Raw genomic sequence first — 19,887 nt, 5'->3', positions numbered from 1 at the left:
ACGATTTTTACGTTGAAATTCTATTGTTTTCATTCTAAAAGTCAAAAACTTGTAACTTAAATTCATGATATTCATGACGTAATGTTTTCTATGGAAATACCCCGGTTTTAGCCAGTAGACAAATGTTGTATAAAATTTGCCACTACTGGCAAAAACCGGGGTCTTTCCGTAAAAAAGATTACGTCATGAATATCATGAATATCTCGATTTTGGGAAAATAGCTAGGCAAAAATATTTTGAGATTTTGCTCAGGACAATAGAAGGATCCCACACGATGCCAAATATTACAAACAATCTGATTATTCCTTTAATATTTTAAATTACTGTTAAATATTTGGAAATCATCTAGAAGATTTTTTTTGAAAGAAATTCATTTCAATCACACACATTATTATGGTAATCTTTTCTTTTCATTTTTGATTATTTCTACAGTAGTGACTAAATTTGACACATGCGTGATAAAATTTATATTATTGGTATCGTCAGAGGTTGATATTTTTTTTTGAAAACTCAACCTCTGATACTCAGGGTAGCTTGCACACCACTTTTTGACTTTTTAATTTTACTGAAGAATGTGATACAGACCTTTTGTTGTAAGCACTATCAATATCATTAAAAAAGCGAACCAAAAGTTAAGACTAAGTGTACCCCAAGAAGATTAAAAAATTGATTGAATTATAAATAACTAGATGCACGAGTAAATCTGTTTCAGCAGATTTGATGTAAAAAAAACTTTTCCCATTTCTGCTTCCTTTACCTGGCAATAAATACAATGAAAATAATATTGTTTAGATTATTTCCTGCAGGATTTCATGAAGACATTAATAATTACAGCAACCAGCGTTTAATTCTATAAATTTTACAAACAAATAAATTAAGAAATTATAAAAACACTAAAAATACAATCCCATACCCAGAGCCACTAGCATCACCTTTTGACTAACGCTAATCAGCAGAGTCATGAAATAAAAACGAACTAAGTGACTGCAGGTTCGAGTTTGACTAAATTAAAACCTGTCTCAAGACCTTACATAGTTTTTATAATAAAATGTTTTCAAATGTTCTGAGTACGATATTGAGTGGGAAAAAGGCGGTAATAGAACGCGTAATTTCGCGCAGTCAGAGATCGAAGATGGCGCGAAAATTTACTCTCTCTGCAACCTCGCAATTCAATACCTAATTAAGGCGTCGGAGTGTGATGTTGAATTGACTTTTGGACCTTCGAGCTCGCATGATCATAGGATCATAGAACAGAGACATGTGTTTAAAAAATGATAGATTTTTTCCACATCAATTTTCGGGTTTAGGACTTTGGAGTAATGACGACGATAAAGAGATAACAAGTTACGAATTCGATCCGAGTCGACTAACGATCAATTGGATCATATCAACACTAAGTATGCTGTAGAAAGTGAATCAGAATTTTGAGCGTCATAATACAATAGTACATTGGAATCAGGCTTTAGAGACTAAATCAGTAAAGACACTATATTTTCTTATCACCATTAAACGAATTTTTAGATAATGCTTATTAAAAGATACACAGGAGTATTGCATTAGCGACGAGAACGAGGACGTAATGCACCGTGCGTATTGGAGCGAGGAATGACGCGACGGACTCAAAATTCTGGCACACAAGCAAAAAAAATTTATAATATGATTTTAGTGAAAGTGAACAAACGCCTTATTTTACTCGCTGTCCAGACTTTTATTTGTCAGTGTTTACAACCCGATCACTTTGTGGATGTTACCATGATGTAGAGTTAGAAGAGAATGGAGAAGGTTCTGGCAAAAAAGAAATTTAAATGACATATTCTCATGAAAAAAGATCCATCGGAGTTTTTTCTTACAGAATTGTAAAAACTTTGAAGAGATTTTTAAGGTTGTTTAAAGTTATTGCATCATCAAGAACTGATGTTTTAAGCAGTTTTGTGAAGGACTTCCATGACAATTTTTCGTTGATCAGTCATCTTGCATTTCTTTCCATTCGGTCGAATGATGAGGAATTTGTCGAAAATCCATTTTCTTACACATCCTTCCCACCTAAAGATAAGATTTCGTACAAGAAGTTATTTCGACGAGGTATATACTCACAAAAATGAGACTTTGGTTATTTTTCAAAATAGCGCAAAAATTTCAAAAGTGCCTAAAAGTATTTTTTAAGTGCTCTATTTCTTAAGTGATTTCTTTTATCTTAATGGGAGCCAGTCAAAAATTCTTTCCTCTTTTTGGAAGAAAATAAAGCATCTTGAAAGAAATTCAGTTTGACAACCAATGATTTTACCTTTTACCACCCATCTTTTTGATGACAAGATCTCTCATGAACCATTTATCTTCGTACCAGACTCCTGTGTACGCTTTCACTTTCATTTTCAATATTTCACCCAAATTTTTGGGCGTGACAAACGTCAAATGAGTTGATGAGCCACGTGTGTGGAGGATATCTCTACAAAAAGAAATTCAGATTCGCATTAAATGACAAGATGAAATCTTTGTCTACTCCTTATAAATCTCTTATTGGTCAGCCCCGATGACCCTTCAAATCCCTTTTTTCCAGCCGCCGCCGCAACTTAAGAGTTTGGTTTTTTTATTCCGATTTCCCGATATCACTTTGATTTCTAAACTTTCTTCCGATCGGGTTAACTTTTTGCGTACTTTTAGCGTGCGTTGTTTTTACAGATCATAATGTGGTGTTTCAAGATGGCGGCTCAAGCAATAAGTCTTTTTCGTTCGTTCGGTGTTTATCTCTTGCCAGCTTTTATTTATACAATCATTACATCTTGTTGAAATGGCTTTTAAACTTATAACTAAGGAAGATGCAACACTGGAGTTAAATTATAAGGATGTTCTTTTCTTTAAAGTATGAAGATTTTAACTTATTTGCTCAAGTTTTTTCCTGAATTGTGAGTTATTTTTTTACATGCTATAGACCTCATTTATTTATTTTGTAGCATGAAAACATATTTTTTCATTTTGGACTTGAATATAGAATAACTACCAACAATTACTGGAATTTGATGGAGTGTATATATATTACAGTTCACAGCTTAATTATCTGATAGACCTTTTTTCAAAGAGGACGTCCTGTTGAATAATTATGTAGTCCAGCCATAAAAACATAACCTGAGATCAGATTGTGGTTGTTTTCTGCACACCACGCTGAAGCTCTAAAGGGATGTGTGAAAACAATACAATCTGACGAATATACAATCTCGAAATCGTAAGGACCGCGTTCGTCTAATAGGACTGGGAATGACAACAAAATTGCGTGATTGTGTTTATGAATAGGGCGCCGTATCAGTTTTTGACTTTCTGGCGCACAACAGGATTCTTGTTGTAAAATTTTCCGCGGGAGGACTATTTTCCTCAGATGTATAATTTTCAAGCGCCTTTAGAGGTTTACCGTGCGCGTAAGAAAATTACGAACATCTGTTATCAGGTTATAAAAACAATGATAGAGCCATGCATAATTACTGTATCATGCATATTGTACTAATTATGCATGGTTTTATCATTGTTTTTCTGCTGGACTACATAATTATTCAACAGGGTGGCCTCTTTGAAAAAAGGTCTATTATTCACAAAAATAATGTTTTCTCGAACTTGAGTGTTTTCTATCTTTTGATTTGATAGGCATTTTATATGCTTGTTCTTCTGGACTTGGAGATAATATTGATAAAGTGTAAATGGAAATTGATCAAGTATATTAAAGTACCGCTCCTATGTGAATTTGAGAAAGACCGAAGTTCTTCATCAAATTATTGATGCAAAAATGATTTTTTTCTAGACTTGCGTTTTTCACTGGCAGTTACGTTTGTTTTTTTGGACCGACTTGGAGATAATTATGATACAGCGTAAATGGAAATTGATCAAGTATATTAAAGTACAGCTCCTATGTGAATTTGAGAAAGAACAAAGTTCTTCATCAAATTATTGATGCAAAAATGATTTTTTTCTAGACTTGCGTTTTTCACTGGCAGTTACGTTTGTTTTTTTGGACCGACTTGGAAATAATTATGATAAAGCGTAAATGGAAATTGATCAAGTATAATAAAGTACAGCTCCTATGTAAATTTGAGAAAGAACGAAGTTTTTCATTAAATTATTGATGCAAAAATGATTTTTTTCTAGACTTGTGTTTTTCACTGGCAGTTACATTTGTTTTTTTGGACCGACTTGGAGATAATTATGATAAAGCGTAAATGGAAATTGATCAAGTATATTAAAGTACAGCTCCTATGTAAATTTGAGAAAGAACGAAGTTCTTCATCAAATTATTGACGCAAAAATGATTTTTTTTTAGACTTGCGTTTTTCACTCATGGCAGTTATATACATTTGTTTTTTTGGACTGACTTGGAGATAATTATGATAAAGCGTAAATGGAAATTGATCAAGTATATTAAAGTACCGCTCCTATGTGAATTTGAGAAAGACCGAAGTTCTTGATCAAATTATTGACGTAAAAATGATTTTTTCTAGACTTAAGTTTTCACTGCGATTTGAAAGCAGACACTTGCATTTTTGACTTGGAGATAATTATGATCAAGCGTAAATGGAAATTAATCAACTATATATATTTAAAGTGCAGCGCCTATGTAAATTTCAGAAAGGCTGAAGTATTCTTCATCAAATTATTGACAGAAATTATGTTTTTCTAGACTTGCATTTTCTCACTGTGATTTGATGGCGGACACTTATACATTTTGGACTAATGATATAAATATATAAATGTATATAAATGGATTAAATATTTTTTAATAGATAAATATTGCACTTTTAAGCATATTTAGGCTCAGATTAGGGAAAATACAGTACAATAATTACAGTCTTTCTGGGACGACACCGGGTATGCTAAACATAAAACTTTAAATTTGAATAAATTTTAGATCGGTGTAAACTTTTTCATTGCTTATTATAAAAAACATGTAGCTTTAAGCTAAACTATTTCTCTGCAGTTTTAAGATGAATAAGAATGACACCATTTTAACTTTTACTGATTTACAGCATCTTTTGTTTTTGAAACTTTTTTGATCTTTTGTCCAGCTTGAGCTAGAATATAATTATAAGTCTAAGCTCAGTGAAAAATGAAAAGTGTATACAATTTTGTGATTTTTGATAAGTACAGTATGCCTTGCTTTTAACTTCCTTGCAAGGATTTTATTTTCATGAATCTGTTGTTGATGTAGCCTTTTGTTGCTGTTCATCTGTATATCTAATTTTTATTATCTAAATATCTATCCTAATTAAGAGACGAATAATTATTCTGTCATACAGATTGTAACATGGCATATTTTTAATCCATATTGTATACAAACGTAAATTTGATGATTTTTTCACTCTCGTTTTAGTAAATCATATCAATTTTTAACAACATATCTTTCTAATCATATTAAGCAATTTAGGCTGACCTTCCAGCGCAGCTGGTTTATTAAAGTCATGTTTTCAGTCCTTTTGTGGTGCTTTAGCTTTTAAACTAACGTTGTATACCAGCATGAAAACCACTTTCGTATACTTAGAAAGTATCATCTATAACGGATTCTATTCTCCTGATAGAATAACAATCTAACCTGTCGATGGTGTGAATTTGTGTTGTTCCTTTCTCTCCGAACAGTCGAAAGTCGATCATGCCACTGAGTGAGGCGTAAGGAATGTTCCCTGTTTTCATACACACGTGGTAATGATGACCTATGATGAAAACATTGATAGACAGTTCTTGGTTCTCTTACACCATGCACGTGTGTTCCAATCAAAATGTTCAATAATGGTTATAACTGAACCATAAATTAGAAGCGATTTTGAAACTACAAGCATGATCATATACACCCAATTCATTTGTGAACTGCGAAAAACCAACAGGCATGGTCTAGAGGGTTTTAGTTTATGTGGGTAGAGTATTTTAATTTTCAAGCGATTTTATGGTAGAGCTTTTCCGCCGGGAGGATGTCTTACCAGTTCTTTGAAAATCACGAGAGAGTTCAAGTGGTAAGTTTATGGTGATAAAGCGAATCGTTGGATAAATTCGTCAAAACATTGATTAAAGACTTTTGATTAACAAACAGTAATTCATAACATACTTTGTATAACTTACCTGAGAATGGTTTTTTCTTCATTGTTAATAGATAATATTTTCCGCGTGCGTTTCTGCTCACGTGAAATCCTTGATGTTGGCAAGCATCTTCATCTTTTCGACAGTTGGTACATTCTCCTTTAAGGAAAGCTTTGTAGCTTTTACATTTGAAGGCTTTGAAAGCATGTGGGTGATTGATTGATCGAATGAAATATATGATGGCACGGTAATGGCTGCAACTTACCAGATCGAATATCGTGTCTGCTGGCTTGAAAAGATCTTAAATATAGAGTTCAGAATGTTCAGGTAAGTTAGTTCCCTCAGAGTCTATTCAGGTATTGATGGTGGTTGTCATTTCTCTGAAAAACTGTCGCAAGATCTGCCTAATCTACAGGGTGGCTTGCGTTGAAAGAATTAAATCTGATTTTATCAAATTTTCAGACAACACAAAGAATTATGTTCCAAATAAACAGGAGGGTCGTAACAAGGTCCGGGGGTGGACAATTAAATCGAAAAATTAACATGCGGGGGGGGGGGCAGTTTAAGTGCTCTTAATCACTGTCATTGTTTTATCACAGCCTGCTGAGTTGATCATTTCTGTACTCACCGAAATTAGAAGTAGTCTTTTTACAACCAGGCTGATGCAAACCACCGTTAGGATAAAAATCAACATGTCCTTGACGTTTCAATGTTCCCAGTAAAGGTGTTTCAGCATCCGAATGTATAATATCCACAAATTGAGCATCTGTTTTGTCGAGACTAATGTTTCGGTGAGTATCGTCCTCTGCAAGCTTTGGACCGGCAGGGTCAAGGCCTGCAATAAGCAAAGTATTTAAAAATATAATGATCATGACGGTTAATGAGCACTATTTGCTGCTCCCAAGTAGAAACCACTTCTCGACAGGGAATCATTTTTATTACACGAGCCCCCCCCCCCTTAGGAATAACTCTGATCACGATATCACGTATTTTTTTGTCTTCAATCATAATCAGCAAAAAAAAATGGAAGATCACGCATCCCTTTGATAAAGTCCAAATCACGTATCATACGGCTCAAGAATCTTTCAAATTAAGATCACGTGTTGACCTCTTATCACGTAATCACGAGGAAAAAGTTTCCTAATCACGTAATAACGCCTGCAAAAACGTCCCTATCACGTCATCAAGAAAACCACTTGGGGGCCTCTTACCGTGGGGGGCGTACGATCTGGCGGTATTCGGGATAAGGCCTAATTTAGGGCCGGGAAGCGGTAAAAACGATAAAAAGTTTTCGGGAAACGGTATTATGCAAGAGCCACGGTGACGGTAAAACACCTGATTTTTCGTCCGGGATGAGGTAATTCTTATAAAAAACAACGGTATTTCGGTAAAAGCCATACGTAGACGGTGTCCATAAAATTTTCGGACTATAAAAAAGCTTGTCACAGGAGTCAGCAAAGGTGAAAAAACGCGAAAAACACCCAAAAAATAAGGATCTTAGATTTCATAAAAAACCTTATTTGAAACGTTAATGCAGATGTGCACGGGGCTTTATAAAGCCCGACTCCTATGAAAATGTTTTGTTCGTGGAGAAACTAGGCTACGTCATATCTCCTTTGTTCCACTTGATCTTCTCTTCGAAGAGAAGAAGTTTTACGTCCGGAGCGTAGGAGATATGACCGTAGCCTAGGGTAAACCAGACAAAGATTCGAATTTTCGAATTCGATCAGCTTGTCCTATCTGTCACCTCGAAACTTTGGGGTAGACTTAGACGATGTTATCGTCCGTTTAAAAGTCAGTAAACGCGGGAAAGTGTTAGGGCGTCAGGCAGGGCGGTTTACGGGAAAAAAGTGGCGGTAGAGTTTTGGAACAACAATGTAAACATCTCCGCCACTGCTTACTCCACCCGAATTTATCACGCCTCTCCTAAACTAATCCCTTTTTTAGTGATCTAGTGTAGACGATAGGATCGTCTAGGGTAGACTGGCGTCTTCAAAAATGGTCGAATTGACGGCTGAAATTTTGCACGCTTGTTCTTGTTCCTTGTGTGAATCCCTGGGGTGTTTCTTTTATTCAATGATTTATCATAGCCCAAAGGGCTAGATTTGCAGCTTTAACCTTTATCCAGCAAAAAAAATGAAGCACGATTTTGTGAGTTGATTGAATTTCGAGGTGATGGATAGGATCTAGCATTTTCATTGTTCTCAGAGTGCGAGATCAAAAAAAGTAGGCGGCAAACGCTATTTCGCATCTCTCAAACCAGTGAAATTGCATGATTTTAGTCAGGTGACTTTGGTAGGAAATCCTACCAAATCCCAAACAAGAATGAGCTTCACTTTTTGATCCAGGCCGCATATCTAGCCCTTCTGGCTTTACAGATATCTGTGGTTTTTTTTCATTTTTTCAAAGTTTCGATTTCTTTGGGCGTGGTCACAAATTTTAGGCTCAAAACGAGGCTAAACTTTGGGTCAGACTAGAAACTTCTAAAATTGTCTGATTAGGCTGAAATTTTGCAATCGAAACAAAATACAAAAATAGTGATCGACCTCATACATATTCTATTCCATTTTGCCGAATTTTTGACTTCTAGTCCTTAGAATTTGATTGGGAAAAACAGCGGGACCGGTATTTTCGAAAAATTTGGACGGGATAACGGTGATTTTCAAAAAAATGGCCGGGATGGCGGTAATTCAAAACCTCGTACGCCCCCCCACTTACCCTGACATGGTTTTAAAATGAGTAGTGCACATTTAATTTATACAAAATTCTATTATAGCAGCACAATAGCAGAGTTTCCCAAGCTTATCACAAAGCTTAGGAATAATGAAAGCAACCTGTTATTCTTGAGACATGAAGATGTTGATCTTTCAAGAGATGGCCAACTCTCCCCATCACGTGAGCACCAAGGCTGAAGCCAATCAAATGCAACGAATCTAACGATACCATTCCTTCTTGATGAAGTCGAATGATGAGCTGAGATATCTCAACAGCTAGAAGAAAGTAAAATCATTTACACAACAGGGACGAATGATTCCCATACCCCTTTGATAAAAGATCCTTCAAAAGCTTGTTATTCGGAGAGGTCCCAGTTCTAATAATTTACCCCATAATCAACATCAAGCAATGTAGTCAAAATGGCGAGAAAATTTACAAGATAATCAAGATGGTATATTATATTATCGGCATTATTAAGTTAATCTTTAGAGCTCAAAAATCTTACCAATAACTCTGGCATCACCAAATGCCTGATTGTAAGGGTACCATGCACCATCTTTCCAATCCACGAAAATGACATTGCAATCGTTATTTTTCAACAACTCGTTTATCATGGGTTTCACCCAAAATCGCCCGTAATTCTCTAAAAGTGTAATAAGAGAAATCTCTCATGGATCACATCATTATTTCACACCCAGCCATAGTGATTTCTTGACTTAAAAGAAGTAACGTATTTTGGTTTTGATCAGCAGCTAAGATCTTACTCAAGTAAGCCTAATGTCGTAGTATTTTGACCACTTTTTGAGCAATTTCAAATTTCCAAAAAGTTACTCTAAAATCCTTTCAATCAGTGAGATACCGATTTTTATATTTTTGTGACCATTATACATAGATCATGACTTTTTTTAACCCTTACAAGATTTTACAGGTGTGGAAAGTGACTCGACTTATATACACGTAACCTATTTTGCCCAAGTACGCCTATTCCCCCGTGGGAAAGTAATTCAGAATTTTCTTGTTTTTCATCCTGCGGAAATTTACTCAAGAGTGTTCTAAGAACTTTTTAAGCGGCTGAAATCTCAGAGCGTGAAAATTAGTTTTTTAGATTTTTCGAAAAAGAACTGCACTCATTTTCAGTTATGTCAGTGCACTTACCTATAAACCCGTGCGTTACAATATACGTCTTGTCTTTGGGTTTCATAGAAGGTAATTTACGGAAAGGTGCTTTGAACACTTCAGGTTTGCTCTCCTCCCTTGTATGCCAGTAGTATGTTGTGTTGAGTATGGTAGGATCACGAGGAAGCAATGCGAAGGAGATGTCGTAAGGGGGAGCGTTCGAAAAACATCCATAACCATCGTAACAAACATCCTCTAGAATTTGAAATTAATATCCAACTTAACATGGCAAAAATTCACTTAATATCCATTACTTTTGCACATCCTCGTCTCTCGGGTGAAACAAGCCATGTCCCAAATATATTTTGCGTGACGCACACCGCTTCCGATTATTCATTAACTTTCATATATAGCTCAAAAGAATCGTATCAACGAGAGGATTTCGAAAAGTGCTGGGTCAAAAATTTACATCAAGCCAATCTCAAGATATCGGCCAAAAACTGATTTTGACGTTATAAAATACATCGAAAAAACACGTTAAAAATACAATTTAAATGACGTCATTATTGAAAAAGGTGATAATTCCGATTAACTTACTACAATCAAAGCAAAATTTTGACTGTAGATTCAAAGTAACGATTCTAAAATATTTCATGAAAAAAAATTTGAAAATTCATGATGACGTCAGCATTTTTTGACGTATTTTAATTTTTCTCGACAACAAATGACGTCATTCAAATTTTCTGAAAATTTTTGAACAAATATTTCAGAATCATTAATTTACAACTCCAGTCAAAATTTGGTGTTGATTGCATTAATAAAATTGAAGTTATCGCTGTTTTTCAATAATGACGTCATTTGAATCTTACTTATATGACGTGTTATCGATGTATTTTATAACGTCAATATCAATTTTTTACCGATATCTTGAGATTGGCTTAATGCAAATTTTTGACCCAGCACTTTTCGAAATCCGGTCGTTGATATGATTCTTTTGAGCTATATATGAACGTTAAGGAATAATTGGAAGCGGTGCGCGTCACGCAAGATATATTTGGGACATGCCTTGTTTCACCCGAGCTCTTATCAAGGACCCGATCGGACCCCCTACCTCGCCCTAACTACTGGAAAAGTTGGCCAGAATCTTCTTTGGTGAGAAAAATTCACTCAAACTGCACCTCTGTCAGAAAGAAAGACACTCACTCCAGCCCTCGTACCTAAAAACAATGCCTAAACATTGCCAGTAAGAATCGGGGCTAAAACACAATCAAATAACATATCCATTCTGGGGTCAAGGGCGCATTTACTTCATTTCCCAATGAAATATTTGAACACTAATAATAGAAATTGAATATAATTCTACATTCCCGTCGTTATTTAGCTCCTTCCGTTATCCACACTAACAAAAGATGCTCAACGGGTTAATGAGACAGGGATGATACTTACACCTACTTACACCTGAATCATCGCCTAAACAGTAAAATTGACTAGATTTTCTTAGTAAACTTGGGGTTCACAGACAATTTGGGAACAAAATACCTGAAATCATCAAAAGCGCTGTTAATTTCTTGGATTATTTCTTGCTAATTTCCTTTGGTTTGTAATGCTTGAGATAAAAATTTGCCTGTTTCATGGTCAAACCTTATTTTTAGAGTCAACAACACGCTATGCGTGTGGCCAGTTCGATCAATTTCTCTGATAAAATAAGCCTGAATAAACTTATCGAAAACTTACTATATACGAAGTTCAGCAACAGACTTGACAAAATTTGATTTGGCCACATTCTCGTAATGAGTCCCACAGATAAATAAGCTCTTCTTGATTACTTTCAAGCTTTTTTATGGCTCTTAACAACAACAAGTTAAGTACATTCAAAGTAGAAGAAAGAGATAATATTCCCAGCAACATAAATATTGACAAGGTATCATATTACAACATATGACATAAACTTTCTTCCGTCAGCACTTCAAACTTGTAGACCAGATGACTGAAATTTGTCAACGTTTCACAAGACAAGTAAAACGAAAGAGCTTTATTCTTTGTTTCGTATCAAAATAATTTTATAACTTTTCTTTCAAATAACGGGTTTGACAAATTTTAAATCGTTTAATTTGAATTGAAAGGTGTATTTGAGGGTGGGTTTTAGTACAAACTTTGACATCATGCCGTTTTCAACTTAATATTTTCTAAGTACTCAGAAAAAAGACAGTTTTGGATTACATAATCGAAAATACCTTCTCAAGCACATGAAGTAGTTAAAGAATGTTCGGGAAGTAACGGATGAAGCATCGCGGAAAGTCAAGTGAGAAAAATTGGTGATAACCTTTCCCAATGCGCAACGTTTTTTGAAAAGTGTTTCTAATGTTCCTGATGTTTATTTTGCTTATTTCTGAATTATCGGTCAAGCATGCTAGAATAGTAGCTTGCAAGTTATTAGTTAGAAAGTAATTTTAGTACCATTAGAACGGCGTTTTTAAACCCGTTCAAAAAGCATTCGATTTAAGCCCTTTTTAATCAAGCGGTCAGGAGTTATAGCTACTCGGTACTCAGGTACTCGTTATATTCGCTAATTTTGAGCGTATATACATACCACTCGGGTTGGAAAGGTAAAATAGTGCATAAGCGGATTCCATTTATAGCACTCCTTGTAAAAAATCTTTCTAATAATACTTTAGCATTTATGTACCACACCTTTTACCTTCTGGCAAGTACACTTTTTTTAATTAAAGCAGCTTTTTAGATGATATGAGCATGACAAAAAATAGCACTTGACCCAATAAGCATAAATATATGTCAAGGGTGGTTAAAGAAAATTTTATAGAAAATTAGCTATAGAATGCTAGGCAACCCTAGTGCTGACCCGAAATGGGAGTTGTTGCTTATAAAAAGAAATGTGTACAGTATGGGGGGTGTAACATTTCGACAGACATTAAGATTTTCTCATATTTCTCAAATATTGAATTTAACTCTCGTTTAACAACTATGGTGGTCAGTCTAAAATGAGTATTAAAGAATTACTTAGGCATATACCATACAAACAATATCTTAAACTAAATATTTCACTGTCAGCGAGAGGATGCACAAACCCTTAATCCTTGGAAAATAACGGTAAGCACACTTGCAAAACTAAACTTTATCTTGACCTTAAAGTATTGTGTATTTAGGAATTTTCATTCTTTCTCACGTTGTTTGTGTGAGAGACAGAATGATGCAAATTTGACAAATTCAATCTGCTATAACTATACACCATCAATGAAAAAGAGTTATGGGAAATCTATCAACGTCATTTTTGTTGACGAGAGCATCATCTTTCCTTTGCATAAATAATCTATAAAATTTGATTCTCTAAAATAAAATAAATTCAAAAGACACATTGTTGAACGTTAAACTAAAAAACATATTATTACACATATCAATATCACAGAACTTTCTCATTCAGCAAAGTCCCCACATTTTATCTTTATCATAATCAGTAGTTACTGAACACCATTGAAATTGTTTTTTAAATTTCTCTGTACCCTTTGTCGTACATGAACGATATTCTTTGCCTTTGTATATGAAAGGGAATTTACAGCATGCTCCATCAGCAGTACCTCCATGTGAAAGTTGTAAGCATTCGTCATCTAAAATAGTCGAGAAAAAGGAAGACATTTTAGATAATAGTCTTGTAGTAAACTTTAACTGTCGCGCGTTTTGACAGTCTTGTCTATTATAAACTCTATACCCCTGTCTTGTGTTGCATCCCTGTTTTTTTAGCTCCCTCGTGCGATCCCCTGTCTCATTTTACACGCTCATCCTCATGCTTTACCCTCGCCTCTTATTAAGCCTTAATTGACTTTCCCTGTCTCCTGTTACGCATTTATGACCTATAAGAGAGCCCTGTACCATTTTAGAAACCCCTGTTCCATTTTTACAGCCTACCATATCCAAAGCCTTGTCTTAATTTACACCCATGTCTCTTGTTATACAACTGTTCCATTTCACGTTCCCCTCTCTGTGAATATGCTCTCTGTAGCCAAAAGGAACTTACCTAATTTACATTCTTCCACTGTGATATCCGTCTGCGATTTCATGTCTATTTTACAGACCACTACGTTATTCAGGTAGTCACTTTCCAAGGCTTTACGTATAGGGTTTACAATCACACGTAACGTGTATTCTCCATATTGCAGCCCCGTCACGTCAATCCATTGGCAATCGATGTTGAATTTATAATTATCAGCACATCCGACACTGATGCCCTGGTCAGCCTTCCCAGTACAGTTGTAACGTTTTGAAACACTGTGATCACACTTACTATCTTCCAAACAGAAACTTGCTTTTTGACCTTCTGATCTTTTTATACCATTACGATCTAAAAAGAAAGAAATTCAAAGAAATCTGAAATAAGGTTTCAATCGATTGAAATAATGCTATTTAAAGACAAATGGTTATGGTAAATCAAAATTCAAATTTACTGTAGGCTACTTGCATCAGAAAAAATAAAGTCTCACCTAAAAGATGAATTAAGTGGCAAGCAAGACACTGAAACCCCTTAGCTGATTAGTACTTCTTTATATTATTACATGTTAGTTGACCTCTGCCTTCGAATCAGACTAAATTTAACACTTTTATTCAATCCATTACTGTATTGGACGTATAGTCTTGATGAAATTTTCAACCAAAGAACTACGGCAAATCATGACACTTAACTCACCGACTAAATCGTAATCAGCAAATCTTTCCATCGAATGATAATGCGCATGGCAATCATGCCATTCCCATCTATCCTTGTGAACATCAGGTCGATAATCCGATGTTCCCCGATTCCAAAATCGGGATGTGAATCGGATCAACGTGCGTTGCATCGCATGACCGTAGGCTTGGTACCAGTAATAGTTATTTGCAGATGAGGAAAGACATTTTTCTTCGAATGCACATGTTAATTCGTTAAAAGGTCGAGATTCGATTCGCATCGATCGTTTCATTTCTCGATAATCCATTACTATATCAGGAGCGTCTGAAAGGAAGAAGCCAAAATAAACTATTCCCAATATTTCTCAATGAAGAAGATTGAATAATGGTTTTGAAATTATACGCGCTAGAACTACTGTTCACGATATTAATATATATTGATAAAAAAACTATACAAAAACTCTGAAAATCAATGGAGATAAAAATGTCTCGAGCCTTAATGAACTAAACAATATCGGAAGACTTACATCGGGAGCATTCCACTGAAGCCATTTCATAATAGCGACATCGTCCCGTCTTATCTGTTTCATGATGACAGTACTGAAGTCGCAATTCGTCCCCTGAGCATTTTATGTTGTAAAGCCCTTTTCGTCGGTTCAATCCTGATAATAGAAGAAGCAAATTAATTCAAAACAAAATGGATAAGTATTTGCTACTATTTCACCACGGAGACTAAGAAACTGCCATTTCAGGGGGAATTCTTTCAATGATTTTATATAAAACTTCGCCCTTCCACTTTTTTAGGCTTTTTCTCAAATGTGCCTTATTTCGAAACAATTTTCTTGTTATCGTGTGCAATTTTAAGAGTTCAAGCTGTTAAACCCTTATTGTGCACTATATAAATAAGGATTCTCAAGCTATACTACTTTTTCACTACATATAAAGTAAGCATTCGATGACCCCCGTTTGATAAACATTGAACCTACCGTGTTTTGAAGTACTGAAGCCTCGAACGGCGTACCCAAGACCAGCTTGTCGGCAAGCGACTTCAGCTTCCCGTGGTCCGAACCCCATACCACATATACCCTGCCAAACTCCATCAGAAAACACTTCGAGACGGCCTAGATGAGAGTGAGGTCCTCCGGTTACTCGAAGCTGGAAAATAACATTTTGAGATTTTTTAACTTTTTTTCATAAGAACATTTTTTAAGACACCGAGGCTAACCCAAATAACAAAAAGCAATTTAAAACAAAGTTGAATCTTAACGAATTTCTAGCAAATAAAGGGTAAAAGCATTATTTTTTTATCAATTTTGCCATTAATAATTAAGCACATCTGAGCCTCAGGAACAGTTTCTTAGTTCTTATAAAAACTATAAAAATTATAGTTCTGTATTGAATGGAAACTCTTGTTTACCTTTCCCTCTTCTTGATCACTGGTATACGGAAAATGACATTTGACACCCGCATCTTCAGGGTGTCCACAATCACCCACGCCCCACCCAAGATGGCTGCAATTGTGAATATTCTTCTCCGTACCATTACAAATCACTTGGTCAAGCCAAACCTTAAGACAAAAACATCTTCTATTTTAGTTAGCTATTTGATTGAGGTCGTTTCAATATGCAAATGTTGGCAATCCAGTCCTAGGTTATGGTACAGATTATATTGACAAGATTTTGACAGGATTACATTAGATACTGTATTGGAAAACTTTGAAAAGAATCTCAAGTTACTTTTTGTACATTTTTCTCGCTTTCGGTAATTAACAAACGAAAATGAAACTCTTGCACTTACCTTTCCAACGCCATGTCCGAATCCAGCATAATGAATAGCCTCAAAAGCTGATCCAAATCCCATCTGTCGACAAGCTACATTTGCATCAGTGATATCCCACCCATCATCACATATCGTACCCCAACGCCCTTCGTGGCGGATTTCTACACGCCCTTCTGAATGGCGTGATCCAGAACGGAAACGAATATTATGGTTCTAGGAATGTAATAAATAGTGCAAACGATCATGTTTTTATTACTCGATGTAGTGACTCGATAACATTCATAACAGTAGCGTCGTGTCAGGGGGGAGGGGACCACTCAAAAATTGCCCCGCCAGTTTTGATCGACCTACCATGCTACTGAGATTCATAACGACTCAATTTGACCTTCATTATACTTGAAATAGCCTTTAAAGAAGAGCCCACCAAGAGATATCAAGGTACACCCGAAAAAAGTATAAGATTAAGAGCATTGCAATAAGCAGAAGCGTAGACAGGAGGGGCGTAATGAATAGATAAAAAAATCTGCTTTCTTATACAAATGTTGCGCCCCTCCTGTCTACGCTACTTACATTCATCTCGACTTTATCGAAACGTGATCCATTGATGAATGGAGATCTTTTGCAGGTCAAATAAACAGGTTTCGATTTGCAGGTATGTTTCTTCCATCCAGCGTGTTGGCATTCATAGAGAGTGGATTCTTTGCCATCGCAATAAACTCTTGACATCCAGTAATGAGTGAGCTTCTCTTCGTAAATTTCACGTTGCACTTCATCTGGTACAACGATCTTCGAATCCTATGATGTGAAATATTTTAAAGAACTTCTGTAAAAGGAGGGCTATAAATTCTTTAGCTTTAGTTCTCAGTTTTAACACTGAACCCAATAATAGACGATATCGGATTAAGGTGAAAACTCAGATTTGACCCCTGAATATTGTCCACAATGCTTTGCGCGAAAAAAAGTTTACAGTGAAATTTTTTCTGTACAAAGCATTATGGGGAATTCTCGGGGGATCAAATCTGAGTTTTCATGTGAAGCCGATATCGTCTACTGACAATATATTAACGAGTCTATGAACATTTATTTTTTTGACAAAGGAAGAGTGAATAATACGATTTGGGAAAGCTCGCAGTTTTGACCTGCGAAATTTGAGGACAGTAAAGGTGCTGATTTCACTATTGTTCTTAACTAGTCAAGAGACAGTCAAATCGTCAAATTAAAAAATAACCATCATTGTTTCAGAAAACATAAAATTGCTATTATTGAGTTAAATTTTTTCCGTTTCAGTGGTTTTATCTCAACTTAAATTTGAAAAAGATTTAGAATTCTTGATAGATCATTTCTTTACCACAGTGTCAGGGTATCCAAGGTTACCACAAGCAACAAAAGACTCGACACCAGTCCACTTATCTGCGCATACTCCACCCCAGACTCCATCGACATTGATCTCCAAAAATCCTTCAGATATGAAACCGTGTTTTGAGGGTCCAACCAATCGAAGTTTTATATCCTCGACCTGTTAAAGATAAAACGGAGAATGAACCTTAACTTGACACTCCCCCATTCCACCTTGACAAAAGTTTTGAGTGTATGTATACTTTGTAGACCTATTGACTTTTCAAAAACCTAACTACCCTTTTATGCAGCTTTTGGCACAAGCATTGTAGTATATTGAACGCAAAATATGGTTAGGGTGCAAAGCTAAAAATTCGAGGCAGGGTTATATTTGATTAATGAGTGCTTTCTAAGGGGTTTCTAAGCAAACCGAAATGCGATCATACCTCTTGTCCACTGGCTTTAGAAGGCACTGGCTTCTTCACGTCAACGTCTGTGACATCAGTACAAACAACACCAGCCAGCTCCGTGCCATGTTTACAGTTATGCGAGCCGTACGAACGATGTTTACAGGCATCTATATCAGGCTCACTGCCCCAACATTGCACATTATCTAGCCAGTACGAGCTGTTGTGGCTGATAGGATAATACGACCTAGATGGGAAAGATTTTTGTCAAATAGCTTGGCTTTGATTTTTATTATTAAACAACAATGTATAGCAATGTGGCCTCCCGGTTATTACCATAATGGCTTTATGGCAACTCCTGAACTTGGGCGTATGATGTACGGTATTATTCAACAACTATACATTTATTTTTTCTTTCCAGCTTTAAAAAGCTAAAAGAAAATCTACTACTTTTTCAAAAAAGAGCTTCAAAAATAAAAGAAATTCGATACCATGTAAGTACCACTGAATTAGATTTATCTAAATCTAAATCAGATTTGGTTTGGTCTAGGCTAAGGTAGGTTCGGTATTTCATGAGGTATTACACTATTGAGATGTGTTTCATGTCGATCCCGCAACTGGGTCAGGTTTCAAGTTGGCGCTTGAGAGTGTTAGTCAAAATACTTTTACATAACTTAGAAATGTAATGCTTTAATGAAATCCCCTTTGCCTAGATGAGGAATCATATATCCACGTTAAAAAAATTTGGGGTTTTTGTTTCATTGTATCCAATAGGAATCCATCACAAAGGCAAAAGATTGAATTTAACCCTTCCTTACCCTCGGGTAGCTATTATAGCTTTTGTATATCCAAGCTGCCGGCAGACGACTTTTGCATCCCGAATATCCCAATAATCATCACAAATATATTTCCATTGTCCTTTGTATAAGATTTCCACATTCCCTTCAAAAGAGCTGTTTCCACCAGATAACCGTAGTGTTGTATTAACATGGATTGTTATGGAGTCTACTTTCACCAGCAAATACGTCAATACCAATAAAATCGATCTCTTCACTAACCTTACCATCTTGATTTGAGGATTCTCAACGAATATGTTACAAGTCTTTTTTAATTATTTTCAATAGACTGGTCTCTTTTTCAACCCAGTCTTAAATTACATAAGAGAGGAAAATTTTTGTCCTGTTATTTAACATAACGTGCTCAAATCCAGCCTTGATGATGTGTCCATAGCACATTAACCGCAGCTGGATAATAAAGACAAAAATCGAAAAAGCTCAGGTTGATTGACCGAAAAAAATCGACCACACAGTAATCCTATATGTCTGACAAAATAGTTTGCAACCCCAGCAACACGATTAACATATAGAGCAGTCTTTGATGATGACTTGATCTCACAAAGTTTTATCTTTAAAAATGACGACCACTCAGATTGTCAGTATTTACATTCAATGATTTTAAAAACAAACTCCCGCTTAAGTGAAAATTCCTATCGAGAATAAGGTTAAAAGAAAAGTTTTTGTATATTGAGATATCTCAATAAAAATTTGACACTAGTGATTTCCGCTAGTTTTGACCCCCTGAAGAGATAATACGAAGTTGATGTAAATAACAAAAGAATCTATTGTCTTTAGTATCAATCAGTATTTGTCTGGTTGGTAAGGGGTGTCGAATATCATATATGAATTGTCATTTTGAAGGTTGTTTGGCTTATGGTTGAAGTAGCCCAAACAATAAACCATGGAGACCACTAAACTTCTCATCAAAATTTGTTTTGATTCATCTGAGGTCAAGTTACGTGATGATCTCACTAAAA

At 35.6% G+C, this 19,887-nt stretch overlaps 2 protein-coding genes across 2 annotated transcripts; both read right to left on the bottom strand.

Moving 5' to 3' along the window:
- Positions 1–779: 779 nt before the first annotated feature.
- Positions 780–11,868, bottom strand: LOC136814701 (inactive pancreatic lipase-related protein 1-like). Its single transcript, XM_067071116.1, has 9 exons — positions 11,614–11,868; positions 9,919–10,134; positions 9,269–9,406; positions 8,883–9,038; positions 6,677–6,883; positions 6,091–6,348; positions 5,570–5,687; positions 2,285–2,446; positions 780–2,043 (listed from the first exon to the last, which is right to left on the bottom strand). The coding sequence occupies exons 1-9, from the start codon at positions 11,660–11,662 to the stop codon at positions 1,920–1,922; spliced, it is 1,428 nt and encodes a 475-aa protein (XP_066927217.1). The 5' UTR covers positions 11,663–11,868; the 3' UTR covers positions 780–1,919.
- A 1,274-nt stretch (positions 11,869–13,142) lies between these two features.
- Positions 13,143–19,599, bottom strand: LOC136814699 (lysyl oxidase homolog 2B-like). Its single transcript, XM_067071113.1, has 11 exons — positions 18,893–19,599; positions 18,114–18,321; positions 17,681–17,848; positions 16,903–17,127; positions 16,351–16,545; positions 15,971–16,120; positions 15,540–15,708; positions 15,081–15,215; positions 14,576–14,878; positions 13,910–14,233; positions 13,143–13,502 (listed from the first exon to the last, which is right to left on the bottom strand). Exons 1-11 carry the CDS (start codon positions 19,138–19,140, stop codon positions 13,315–13,317), a joined length of 2,313 nt encoding a protein of 770 aa, XP_066927214.1. The 5' UTR covers positions 19,141–19,599; the 3' UTR covers positions 13,143–13,314.
- Between the last annotated feature and the right edge of the window lie 288 nt (positions 19,600–19,887).

The sequence above is a fragment of the Clytia hemisphaerica genome, unplaced genomic scaffold (genome assembly GCF_902728285.1).
Source record: "Clytia hemisphaerica strain Z4C2 unplaced genomic scaffold, Clytia hemisphaerica genome assembly, whole genome shotgun sequence".
NCBI lineage: Eukaryota > Metazoa > Cnidaria > Hydrozoa > Leptothecata > Clytiidae > Clytia > Clytia hemisphaerica.
This window is presented reverse-complemented; position numbering and strand designations above follow the sequence as displayed.

Coding starts and splice junctions, on each gene's coding strand:
- LOC136814701 (XM_067071116.1), bottom strand. CDS start 11,662: ATGTGGCCAAATCAAATTTTGTCAAGTCTGTTGCTGAACTTCGTATAT. Junction 6,884..8,882: donor TCATGTCTCAAGAATAACAG/GTTGCTTTCATT, acceptor TGCTTATTGCAG/GCCTTGACCCTGCCGGTCCA. Junction 5,688..6,090: donor GAAGAAAAAACCATTCTCAG/GTAAGTTATACA, acceptor TTTTCATCATAG/GTCATCATTACCACGTGTGT.
- LOC136814699 (XM_067071113.1), bottom strand. CDS start 19,140: ATGGTAAGGTTAGTGAAGAGATCGATTTTATTGGTATTGACGTATTTG. Junction 14,234..14,575: donor TGCTGATTACGATTTAGTCG/GTGAGTTAAGTG, acceptor CTTTCTTTTTAG/ATCGTAATGGTATAAAAAGA. Junction 13,503..13,909: donor AGTGGAAGAATGTAAATTAG/GTAAGTTCCTTT, acceptor CGACTATTTTAG/ATGACGAATGCTTACAACTT.